The sequence below is a fragment of the Dipodomys merriami genome, unplaced genomic scaffold, assembly GCF_024711535.1.
Source record: "Dipodomys merriami isolate MVZ:Mamm:240054 unplaced genomic scaffold, mDipMer1.0.p SCAF_29, whole genome shotgun sequence".
In the NCBI taxonomy this organism is placed as follows: domain Eukaryota; kingdom Metazoa; phylum Chordata; class Mammalia; order Rodentia; family Heteromyidae; genus Dipodomys; species Dipodomys merriami.
Genome location: NW_027204381.1, coordinates 4,080,200 through 4,093,556, shown reverse-complemented (window position 1 = coordinate 4,093,556; position 13,357 = coordinate 4,080,200). Strand labels below are relative to the sequence as shown.

General features: G+C 37.3%; 1 protein-coding gene across 1 annotated transcript; it reads left to right on the top strand.

Moving 5' to 3' along the window:
- Positions 1-3,327: 3,327 nt before the first annotated feature.
- LOC138838751 (olfactory receptor 8B3-like) lies at positions 3,328-4,269 on the top strand. The gene has a single exon (XM_070038084.1). The coding sequence runs from the start codon at positions 3,328-3,330 to the stop codon at positions 4,267-4,269; it is 942 nt and encodes a 313-aa protein (XP_069894185.1).
- The last annotated feature ends 9,088 nt before the right edge of the window (positions 4,270-13,357 follow it).

Below are 13,357 nucleotides of genomic sequence, written 5' to 3'. Positions count from 1 at the left end.
AAATAATGGGAAGGATTTCTACAGAGAGCACAGCAAGTTTCTCAGGCTGTTTACCTTGTAGAGGGAGCGGACTCTGTATTCTTCCCCAGTTATATGCAATTTCAAGTTCTAAAGTTTGTTCTGCTAGTTCATCCATATTCATTGCTGAGCTCAAAATAACTAGTATGGTGTCAAAAGACAAAATTGCAGTGAATTTGTTTTAAGATCTTACTTGGCTTTTATTCACAATTCTGAGACCCAGGAGCTTTCAGAGCCAGAACAAACCAAAAAACGCCAGGACTACCATGTGATCAGATGGCATATACTCATCTGAAAAATAGTCTTCAAAAAGTTTACTACTGCTACTCTTCCTGCAACCACAGTCAAAGGGCAAGGAGGATGGAAGAAAGTTTTGCTGGCTTCATTCAGGCTTTCTGGAGTTTCATAGGAATGATAGAACTTTTACTTTATTTAGTGGCAAAGAATGTTCCCTTCTTCTGTCCTATTTCTCCTGACAGGAGTGTAGGCTAACAGTGGGGAATATTCGGTATGAGTGGGACCACTGGACAGTATAGGAAGGGGGTCAGGAGAACTGAGCTTTTCCTCTATGCCCATTATTTTCCCTTCAAGAATCCTTGTATCGTGTAAGGTGATCTGATACAGTACTAATTTAGAGAAATTCATGTTCTTGTATCACCCGTTTAAAATTTCTTGACATTTCTACTGGGCACCAGTGGCTCACACATTTGATCTTAGCTACTCAGAAGGCTCAGGTTTGAAGCCAGCAAGGGCAGACAAATCCACAAGACTCTTATCGCCAATTAACCAGCAAAAAGCTGGATGTAGAGCTGTGGCTCAAGTGGTAGAGCCAATGTGAAAAAGTCAAGTGAGAACTGTGAAGCTCCAGTACTAGCACAATGAATGAATGAATGAATGAATGAATGAATGAATGATCAGAAGAGCTCTTAACATTTCCATAGAAAAACTTTATTTTAATGAATCACCAAGTCTTTATCACTGCTGTATCCTAAGGATAGTCTGTCTTGGGGGATACATTTTACATTTGTCCTGAACAATTTTTGGCACCTTAGGAATTGGGAAGTCTAAGAATAATAATTGGGAATTATTTTAGCAATGGTCATGTTTCCTATTATCTTAAGCATAAAATCTATGATTGGAGGATTTCCAAATTCTTTTGGCTCCTTCTGTTGTTTCTCTTCATTTCTTTCCTTGAGTTAAAAAAATAATATAGTTTTAATACCTATGGAAATGACCGCCACATCTTACTATCCTTCCCTTTTCCCCTTTAGCCTTATTTACATTTTCTTTCTGTAAAGGGTACTGGGGTGTAGTTCAAAACTGAATGCATCATTTGTATCTGTAGTTCCACTCTTTCTGAAATCTTTCTGGTTCACAATAACACACCTTTTACTCAAACACTCAGGCTGATATCTGGGGAATTTTTGTTGTCTATTTATATCTCATTTGTGAGAAGCCCTGCTGACCCTTCTCTTGCAACATCTCTTGTATGTGATTCTCAGAGCAACTCACAGTTTTTACTATGAATTAATGAATTAAAATTTTTATTTCCTTTTAAACAATCATTGATTGATAATTGTAATTGTCATTGCCACATACTCTATCTCCCTAAATCTCTGTAAAGCTAGTCATTCACACTTGTGCCTTCCATATTAATCTTTCTGAGTCAGCACTGTGGTTGTCTTAATCCTATTGTAAAAAGAAAGAAACAAAACAAAAACAAGCCCTGAATACTTCCTATGGCTTCTATTAAGGAAACAGGACTTTGACTTTGGCATTTGAGAACTCCCGTATCTGAATAAGTGCAAATCTGTCTCTGATCTGATTCTATGCTTCTTTAAAAATATAAAACTATTAGTGTCTATAACTGCAGGAGTTTCATGGTGATATTTCTATACATGTTATACTGTTGTTATGAAAAAGACGTTGGGACTTCGCAGAGGGCCTGTGCAAGTCCTCAGAGAGGAAGAGAAGCATAGGTTTCCTTTTTTCTGAACTCAAGAACTCTGATTTGGAGTGATCTTTGATGGCTCTGAGAGCTAGAGTGGTCTTTACTTACCTCATATATGGTTTCCTCCTACATTCTTGGCTTCAAGAATGGCACCATATAAGCCTTTACCTGATCATATACCTAGTATATGTTCTGGGAAAATACAGTATAGGGATCCTCATTCATTTATTCTTTTATTATACTCATATTTATTGAGAATCTACCGTATATGTCAGGTATTGCTCTAGGTGCTACAGAAATAGAACTGGAGGAAACAGTTTTTGAGTTTACATTCAAATGTGTGTGGGTCCATGTAGTGACGGAAGATAATACAAACTGAAGAGTGGATAATATTACAGCTAGTGATGGAAACTAGGAAGTACACAATACAAATAGAGGACAGGTTTCCTTGCTTTGCTATTTGGAGATGTGCCCATTTTTAGTAAAAGGTCATAATGTACATAGAATATCGTTCTTCTAATAAGCCAATGTTATAATTATGATCTGGGCTGTAATTGTAGAGTGGGTAATTGTTTTAACTCTAAAGTCTAATCTCTAGGGAAACATTGGGAGGCACAGGTCCCTAGTACTACAAGATCATAAAAGGCCCTTGGGTCATATGAGCAGGAGGCTTTGTTGACATCGGCAGATACTATTTACCACTTGCTAGGCTGGAGAAAACACCATGGCAAAACTACTCTCAGAAATCTTGATCTGTGGCTCAGGGTGTCCAAGAACCTGGGGGATTAAGTACTGTGTTCTGGCTGGTTTACTCCAAAATTTATGCCTTACTCTCACTATGAATAACAATAACAACAAAACAGTATCTCTTTTCTGTGCTGTGTACTGCTAAACTTTTTTACTGTGATGTGCATGTATGCATGATTGAGAATAGAGAAAAGGATAACAAGGTCCTCCTCTGAAGTCCCCAAGCAGAAGGGTGAGTGTTGAGTTGTTTGTACTTGGCTGGTCTTGATATGCCTCCCATCCTTCTGCTGGCCCACCACTGACCCTGAGGCAGATCATTAGCTGACAAGGCAGAAGTGGAGTGGAGATGCTGCAGAGCCAAGAATGGCCATTGGCTTCTAGAATCTTATTCTTATGGGAATTCATATACTAATATATGTATTAAAATATATATACATTTAATACTTGCCTATACAGCCTATCAAGTTGATAAAGTAAATAAGACAATGGCCCAGATAAGGATGGGCTTGAGCTCTTCCTTCCATTCTGAGTTTCATTCTCATTATGGTGGAATTGGATGGAAAAAGCTGGAATCTGATTTTTCTGTTACTATGTCATCCATTCCCACAGACATGTCCCGGAGAAGAATGACCTCCAGAAATAATTCTCTGGTGGCTGAGTTTATCCTGCTGGGCTTCACACAACAGCCAGAGCTCCAGATTCCTCTCTTCTTTCTCTTCCTGGGAATCTATGTGATCTCTGTGGTGGGGAACCTGGGCTTGATGATTCTGATTATCCTGAATCCTCGGCTGCAGACTCCAATGTACTACTTTCTCTTCAACCTTTCCTTCATTGACCTCTGCTACTCCTCTGTTATAATCCCCCAAATGCTGCCAAGTTTTGTAAAACAGAACGTTGTCTCCTATGCTGAATGCATGGCTCAACTCTTTTTCTTCTGCTTTTTTGTTATTGATGAATGCTACATTTTAACAGCTATGGCCTATGACCGATATGTGGCCATCTGTAAGCCCCTGCTTTATAAGGTCATCATGTCTCCTCAGGCCTGCCTTATGATGATGGTGGGTGTGTACGTAATGGGGTTTGTGGGTGCCATTGCCCATACTGGATCCATGCTGAGACTCACCTTCTGTGATAGCAATGTCATCAATCATTACATGTGTGACATACCTCCTCTCCTGGAGCTCTCTTGCACAAGTACCTCCATCAATGAGCTGATGGTTTTCATTGTGGTGGGTGTCAGTGTAATAGTAGCTAGTCTGACTATCTTTATTTCGTATACCTTGATCCTGTCCAACATCTGCATCCGTTCTTCAGAGGGCAGGTCTAAAGCCTTCAGTACCTGCAGCTCTCACATAATTGCTGTTTCTCTTTTCTTTGGAGCAGCATCATTCATGTATCTTAAGCCTTCTGTTGGATTTCAGGATGAAGATAAGGTAGCTACAGTTTTTTATACCATTATGGGCCCAATGCTGAATCCTTTCATTTACAGTTTGAGGAACAAAGATGTCCACATTGCTCTGAGAAAGACTTTAAAGAAAAGAGCGCTCACATAAGTCAAAGCTGTGCTTGTTACAAAATCTAAATCTTAGGGCATATGATATTTAAAAATGGGGTAAAGACTTGAGTAGTAGCTCAGTGATAGTTGTCCAACATGTATGAGGACCTGTGTTTGACTTCTATCACTATAAAACAAACAATAATGATAATGTCAACAATAAAATCCAAAGAAATAACAGAGAAACTAGCAAAAACTCAAAATAAAATGCAAATGATTTAATGTACATAAAATCAAGCCTATAGAAATAATTTCACAAGTAAAGACAATATATGGAAGAGAATTAGTCTATCATCCTTTCAGATAGACAAAAATAAGAATTTATTCTGTCATCTTTCAGTTTACTTTCATAAATTTCTTTGTACTGTACTAGAGATTGATTCTAGGCTATTACACAAGTGATCTTCTAGTAAACCACACCCTAGTCCTAGCAGAGGGGGTTTACATACAAAAGTTGAATGCTATGAATTCAGAAATGGTCAGGTATTTTAGATTTTTAATGTATTTTTTCAGTGTTGTGTATCATACTCAGTGTTTCAAGAACTGCTAGGAAAATGCTCTACAACTGAGTTACATCATCATCCCAGTTCATCTAGAATTTCAACTTACTAGTGCCATTGATATGCTACATTTGATTGTCTTGGAGTTTGTAATTTATTAATTCATTTAATAAATATCTGTTGCATGTTGTAGGGGATTTTATTTTGGAAGATTCCCTGTTTCTCCAAAGGGGAGAAGTACAGATGTCAGAGGTGCTCTTATTCTGGTCTCTCCACTTTAGTCCTAAGGCAGTGTAATAAAGGGTGGCTAATGATGTTCTCATCATCCTAGTTTCTGTTGACAGTCTATAGCAGCCAGGATAAAGGGAATCTACATTGGATTTTACCTCTTGGTCTTCAGTGAAGGAATGTGGTTATGGAGAAATGCTAGGTCTTTAATGCAAAGGATTTTACTCCAAAAGTATATCAATTATCAGCAGAGGAATCTTTGCCTTTTCTTCTAATAAGTTATATAATTTAATGTATTAGCAGTCATTATTTCCCTTTAATATTTTCCATTTCATTTGCTCCAGAGTTTAACATAAAGTGATGGAGTTTACTTAATCAGAAAATATAAACAGCATCACTGCTATTTTAGACATTAACATATCTAGGTTTTGTTTAAACATCAGAAATATAGCAGTCGAGAAAGCCTGTGCCCTCAGGGGGCTAACTGCTTATAGTAAGACTAGTAAGGTGCACATAGTATGCAGGTGGAAAGGAAAGATAGATGATGAGTAAATACACACACATACACACTTACATAGTATGTTAGGAAAATGCTATACTAAGTCATGTGATAATACAGAGAGTAAGTGTGTGTTTACTTTAAAAAGTGTGTTCAGGAAGGGCTTTTCTGTAGGTGGCATGCAAGCTCAGAGTGAGTGCTCCCCTCCCTGTTTAGAGTGTTCTAAGCAATGAAGAGCTGGGTAGAGACCCAGAGGCAGTAACACTCTTGATGGTATTGAGAAATAGGAAACAGGCGAGTACAGCTAGGATATAGTAGAAGAGATATAAACATAGGAGATAATTTGGTATAGAGGAAAAGAATTAGAAATATGGCTGATGTACTCAGATTGTAAAGGAAAAGAATAGACATGCTAAAATAAAACCTATTTGCACAACTAATTAATGCTTAAAAAACCCAAATGGATGCTATTTACTCATAGTAAAAATCCATGTGATACAAGAAGATGCCCAATAACCAATGAATGGAAAACAACATATATCACAGAATATTACTTATTCATAGAAATCATGTTATTTTGTAGGAGAGTGGATAGAATTGGAGACCATCCTGTTAAGCACAATGAACCGAGTTCAAAAGGTCAAGTATGGAATGATTTTACTCCTTAGTGAAATCCAGATCTAAAATGGTGATGATCATGATGATAATGAAACAAAAATATAAAAGGCTTAATGTCTGGAGGTATCAGAGGGTGGAGCATGGGAAAAAGGAAGTTACTGAAAGGTGAAGAAATACATTACATGCATATATATATAAATATATCATAATGAAATCAATCAGATATGTATTGAAAAAGAAGAAGTGACTATGGGAATGTAACAGAGAATATGAAAAATTTTAATGTATGTTATATGCATCTACGGAATTATCAAGGTGAAACCCCCTAATGTGATTGCTATAAGCTAGTTCAAAATAAAATTTAAAAAATCCATATGACATTAATCATACAAATGACTTTCTTTTTCCTTTTCTATTTTGAAGCCCCATATATATCCATTTGTAACTGATCCAGGGTAAATGCTAAATGTTCATGAATCATTTGTAGTCAAATTCATGAAGTAATGTACTTTAACACAAATTTTTATGTTCTGCAAGAGGGATGATGTTTCATTTCTAATTTTACACAACTGAAGTGAATAAGAGACGACCAGATGTCAACTGAAATAGAAAGGTGAGTTAGTTGAAAGTCTTTTTCATCTTGTCATTTTATGCTTTCAACACAAATGCCCTGATGTGGAAATACCATGGCAATTAGAACCACATGAACTGCTTTTGATTCTAGATTCTAAAAGTTTTGTGCTATCTTCTCAGTCTTGGTTTCTTTGTGGTTAGTATTAAAAAGGGCTGTGGTGCAAGTAGAATAGAATGGCTCAAAACTATAATTCTAGTTATTTGGGAGGCAGAGATCAGTACATTGTAGTTTGAGGCCAAACTGGTGGCTAAGAAGTTTGTAGGATCATCTCAACCAATGGTGGTGCAGGGACACACATTATATCCCAGGCCCTGGCTAGGCTCAGTATCTCACACTTGTCATCCCCAGAGACACAGAAGACAAGCAGGAGAACCATTGCCAGGCTGGAGTAGGCAGAAATGAGATCCTACCTGGAAAATGGCTAATGAAAAAAGAAGCTGGAAGTATAGCACAGTGGTAGAGCCTCTGCTATGCAAGCACAAGGCCCTGAATTCAATCCCTGGTACCACCCAAAAATTAAATAAATGGATAAAAATGCTGTTGTGCAGATTAAATAAAATGATACATGTTTAAAAGTCTTATTTTTAAATGTTTCAAAGATCATATTCAAAGGATACTAAGATGAACATTGATTTTCACATAAGTTCCCTAAAATGAGCATGTACCTTGCACTCAACAACCCCTACCAGTTGCTTATGGCCTGATGGCTGTTCCTATAGGTATCATTACCTGTGTGGTGCAAATTTGATCATAGCTCATCTTGTTTCTGTCATTGCAATTCAGTCAGGAGAATTAGTGATAATACATTGCAGGTAGTCAATTATTTCTTTAATATAATACACATGTGCATATATATACATATATTTTACTTTTAAGTTTAGTTTTAGTGTTTTTGTAGGTGTAATATCAATAAAAAGTATAACATGTAAAATTATCACATATATGAGTATGTGGAGAGAAGAGTTATGGGTGTACATTTTAAATAATTAAGGAAAAAAATTTTCTGCACTACTGGAATTGGAATCTGGTGACTCACTCATGCTAGGTACATTCTCTATCACTAATTTATACCTTCAGCTTGAAATCATTTTATTGGTGGAATAGAATTGGTTTTATTTACCAATTCATTGATTCAGTCACTCATTCATTTGCTGTAAATGAATAATAGTTGAGAAATCAGGGCATCTACTAATTGCTGAAGCTTAGTCATTCTTCATTGTATACATACAACAAATGGCTTAGATAGTAGAAGCCATGTCACAGAAGCCAAGATAAATGGTTGAGCCTTCTGAAATATGAGAATGTATTTCTAAAAGATTATTTTACTAAGTATAAAACAGAATCCTAAGCAGCAGGTGAGTTCATGGCCATGTAAGGTCTGTAGCCCCCTTTTCTCTTAGTGACACAACAGGTACTACTACCTTGCCTTATTTTTGACATTGATGTTGTAGTGAAATTCTACATTACTTTTATCTTTTCCAGTTGATAGTAGTCGATGGGTTTACTTGTGTTCCTGAAAAATCGTGTGTAGTTCCACTACTATTTGGGACTTCAACTATGGCAGTTTGGAGATTTGGTCTTTAATGTTGTGATTAGTTTAACATAAAGTTGTCAGGGTAGGCCTTTATCCAACCTATAAGAAGAGGAACATCAAAGTCAAGTATGCACCTACCTAGGAAGGATCTGGTGCGAACAGATTGAAAGGATAGCAGTCTTAAGCCAAGTAGAGAAGTCTCAGAAGGAACAAAGCCTGCCCACACTTTGGACTTTCAGAAGTATGAGGGGAGAAATGGTTGAGTGACTCTCATATTTTGTTGTAGCAGACCGAGAGAACTGATGTAGGGATGGAATGAAAAATGTGCGTGCGCGTGCGTGCGTGCGTGCGTGCGTGTGTGTGTGTGTGTGTGTGTGTGTGTGTGTGTGTGTGTGTGTGTGTGTGTGTGTTGATATTGGGGCTTGGGTACTGTTTCCTACATTTTTCATGCAAAACTGGCACTCTACAACTTCCAGGTTTTTACTGGTTGACTCTAAAAAGTCTCATGGATTTTTCTGCCTGGGCCAGGTTCAAACCTGGATTCTCAGATCTCAACCTCCTGAATAGCTAGGATTATAGATGTAAGAAGTCAATGCCCAGCTGTAAATTTTTATCTCAAGAGCTAATAGTGTGAAAATAGAACAAGTAAAGAAAAAACCATACAGAAACATCAACTCTTAATGTTCATAAGAACTATATTTTATATAAAGAAAATTATTTGCCTTTAATTTTTACTTGACACATTATAACTGTACATCTTTATTCAATAAAGTCTGATCATGATACTTAAATTGTCACTTAAAAGGCCAGCTGAGGAAACTTGAGCATAAGAAAAGTTTCTTTAGGGGCTGGGAAGGTGGCTCAGTGGTAGAGCGCTTGCCTTGTAAGCATGAGGCCCTGGGTTCGATTCCTCAGCACCACATAAGCAAAAAGAAAAAAGCTGGAAGTGGCATTGTGGCTCAAGTGGTAGAGCACTAGCCTTGAGCTGAAGAGCTGAGAGACAGCGCCCAGGCCCAGAGTTCAGGCCCCACGACTGGACCCCCCCCCCAAAAAAAAAAGAAAAAAAGAAAAGTTTCTTTGAAGAAAAGGATGGTCAATAGACACATGAAAAACCTCTCTAGCCATAAAAGAAATGCAAATCAAAACATTGAGATACCATCTCATCCCAGTTAGAATGGCTATAATCAAGAACTCTAATAACAATAGATGCTGGAAGGGATGTGGACAGAAGGAAACCTTACTGTATTGTTGGTGGGAGTGTAAACTTGTCCAACCACTTTGAAAAGTAATATGGAGGTTCCTCAAAAGACTCCACAGTGAGCTCCCCTATGACCCAGCAATCCCACTTTTTGGGCATTTACCCAAATGATCACAAACAAGACCATACTAAAGCTACCAGCACAACTATGTTTATTGCAGCATTATTTACCATCGCTAAGATATGGAACCAACCCAGATGCCCCTCAGTAGATGAATGGATCAAGAAAATGTGTTATATATACACAATGGAATTCTAAGCTGCCATCAGAAAGAATGATTGTTAAGAAATGGAAAGACTTGGAAGAAATTATATTAAGTGAAGTAAGCCAGACCCAAAGAAACATAAGTCCCATGGTTTCCTTTATTTGCAATAACGAGTGTATGTCTGAGATAAGAAGAAATGGTCAGATAAGTTGATGTTAGATGAAATGAACACCAAGATAAGGACTCAAATGTTTTTCTTTCTTGCTATTGTTTCTAACATATTTATAAGATGATTTCTTTGTTGCTTTGTATGCCTTCCCCCACAGTATAACCCCTGTTTTCACTGTATTTGATGTTGGTGTAATTTGGGGGAAGGGAAAAACAAATTGTTTAAATAGGGATACAGGTGGACCCATTGCAACAATGAGATGTACAAGACGTTATGTCGAAAAACGAACTTTGGGGGTGGGGATGGGAAAGGATGGTAAGGGGAAACAAAGGAGGAGGCAACAATGCTTGATAAGAAATGTACTCATTATCTTGCCCGTGTAATTGTAACCCCTTTGTACGGTATTTTCACAATAAAAAGAAAAAAGAAAAGTTTCTCTGAGACAAAATGAGGATGGCCACCTGGGGTGGGGGCGGACATGAATTCTACTTGCACAGCAAATGAATAGGCATCTAAAGAGTCTGGTTCCTTCAGATGCTAAATTATATACACATAAAAACAAATACAGTATCATATGCAGATAGACACAAGCAAATTAATTAACGTATACATGGGAAGAATCCAATGGTAATAAGTGAACAACTAATTTACAGCATCAAAATGAACAAAAAGAAGCTAGAACCTGTGTTGTCATGGGGTGAGGGTGATATCAAGAGGAGTGGGGAAAATGAGTGGAGAGAGGAAGGGTAGGAGAAAAAGAGTCAAAATAGTGTGTGTGTGTGTGTGTGTGTGTGTGTGTGTGTGTGTGTGTGTGTGTGTGTGTGTGTGTGTGTGTGTGTGTGTGTGTGTGTAGAAATGGAACCAGGCAGCTTGAGAGATGGAGGAAAATGATGGAAGGGGTAACACTGATCAAGGTGCATTACACTCATAAACTAACGTGTTGAATTGAAACCCTTAGTACAATTACTACTGCTAGTACTGCTGCTACTACTACTACTATGAAAGTGACCCCCTCCCCAATACCCAAAATGAAACAACAAAAATAAGAAAGTTTATACCAGACTTATTATTACTGCAGTGGTCAGTAAGAAGAGCATAGAATGCCTATTGGTCATCAGTTACTAATGTTATGCATAAGAATTTGTAAGAAGTAGGAAATAGCTTATTATCTTTATGGTGTGAGGAAGTTGACATCAACCTGCTGTGTTAGGTAAGCATGCCCTAGGGCACTGTGGTCCCTGCCTCATCTTTCTCTGGGGTTAATGAATTCTGTGATCTCATTCTCATGATGTTTTCAGGTCTGACTTTTTGTTTGTTTGTTTGAGAGGGCAGTTCTCAGGCTTGGATGTTAGGTCCAGTTTAAATGAGTGTTCTTTCAAGGAATTTTTACTACATTTTACAAATGCTGTTACTGTTTTACAACATTTTGTAAGCAATTTTTTACTGAAAGTAACACATTACCTAGAATGTTAATTGCTGAATATTAGTGACATTCATTAGGTTTGCATGATAATAAATGATAACAAAGGCTCTTATCATCTATACCCAGGAGATTATGTGATTTCTAGTGGGAAGGTCATGTCTATTATGAATTAGGATGTAAACATAGACATCATTATTTCTATTCTTCCCAATTGATCACCTAGGGGATATTCTAGAGGTGACTTACTCCTGAATTTCTAAGCAGGTCCAAAAGAAATATAAGGCTTAAATAAATGCCACACGCTCTATGACATGGTGGCTCTGGCATCAACTCTGTGGCTTTCCTTCATACATTCTTGGTTAAATGATTAATTGGAAATATGATCATCAGTTGGAGTGATTCCTTAGAAAACTCCAACTATGATGTCTATACTGAAACATTTGCCAGTTAAGGAAGAAGATTCTGCGACTGCATGTGAGCACATTTGATACCTCCCTCCAAACCCAGTTCCTTTTCCAGGACAGTGAACATGAGACAGGCATGGAGGGTCAGCACTTAGTTAGTTCTCTGAGAGGAAGAAGAGTGTGGGTTAATCTAGATTCTCTTCATTCCTCTCACTCTCTTTGTGGATGAAAGTTAGTAGAATTATTATAGTAAATAACAAGAAACTTAGCAGTATGAGCTCCTGAGTGGACAGTCTGCATTTCTTTCATCTTAAAGTTCCATAACTATGTTGGCTTAGTCCTCAACCTAGTAGCAATGCAGCCACAGTAGCCCTAAGCGACATATCAGGAACATAGCAGCATAGAAGGGAAGGAGAGATTTATATGTTTCTTTCTTTAAATTTTTTTATTATAAAAATACTGTAGAGAGGGGTTACAGTTACATGAGCAAGGTAATGAGTCCATTTTCTAGCAAGCATTGTTACACCTTCCTTTATACTTCCCCTACCATCCCTTTCCTCCCCATCTCGCCAACTCCCTTCTCCCTACTCCAACCCCTCTCCAAAGTTGTAAAGTTCATTTTTTAACATACTGTCATATACATCTCATTGTTACAATGGGTCTCCTGTATCCTTATTTCAGAATTTTGTTATTTCCCTTCCCCTCCCCATATTAGAAAAATGTATATACAAGATGCAGGGCACCAGAATCAAATACCTGTTTCTTTAAAAATATTTGGTGTGGGGCTGGGAATGTGACTTAGTGGTAGAGTGCTTGCCTAGCAAGCATGAGGCCCTGAGTTTGATTCTTTAGTACCACATAAACTAAAAGTAAATAGATAAAAAGTAATTTAAAAGTATTCGATGTGTGCTCTACATGCAGAGAGTTTACATGTCATAAGAATATAGTTGGTGAACTTTTTCAACCTTAATTAATAATATACACAGAAAAACAATCATATTTCTTTTTCATTCATTCATAAAAAAAGACCTTTGGATGCACATTCATCATTTATTTTTCGTTTTCTGTTGTTAGAATGAAATAGAAAAGGAGACTGTGTAGAAACACTGGGACATGTGTGAAATTCTAAATCTTAAGCTATCCTGGATCTTCGTTATACCTCTTATCATTATTGACTTCATGAACTCTTGCAGAAAGTTATTTGAACGCCCCATAGACTTGAAGGGATATCTTTCTAAGAAACAGAATTTTAATATGGTCTCTGTTTTCGAGTAACCCTTCTTCCTTGCTTTTCACCACAGAGGTGGTAAGTTAATGGAAACATATAGGAAATAGAAGATAAAGGCCTAGATTAAAAAAAAGAAGATTAACAGACACATCTCCGTATTTTACCTCTCTAAGTTCTAGGAAGGTGAAGAGCATTGATCTGTCACATTCAGCTTATGTGGATAAAAATCATAGTGATTTACATGTTGAGGGAGGCTTTTTAGCAGCACATTTGAATGTCATTTACAAAGGACTTTCTTCAACTCAGCCAGCATTCTCTACCTTATGACTGAAAAATTAGAAGTAGAGACTTGGGTCCTTTATTATGAACTATTCAGTCTTCTCAG

Coding starts and splice junctions, on each gene's coding strand:
- LOC138838751 (XM_070038084.1), top strand. CDS start 3,328: ATGTCCCGGAGAAGAATGACCTCCAGAAATAATTCTCTGGTGGCTGAG.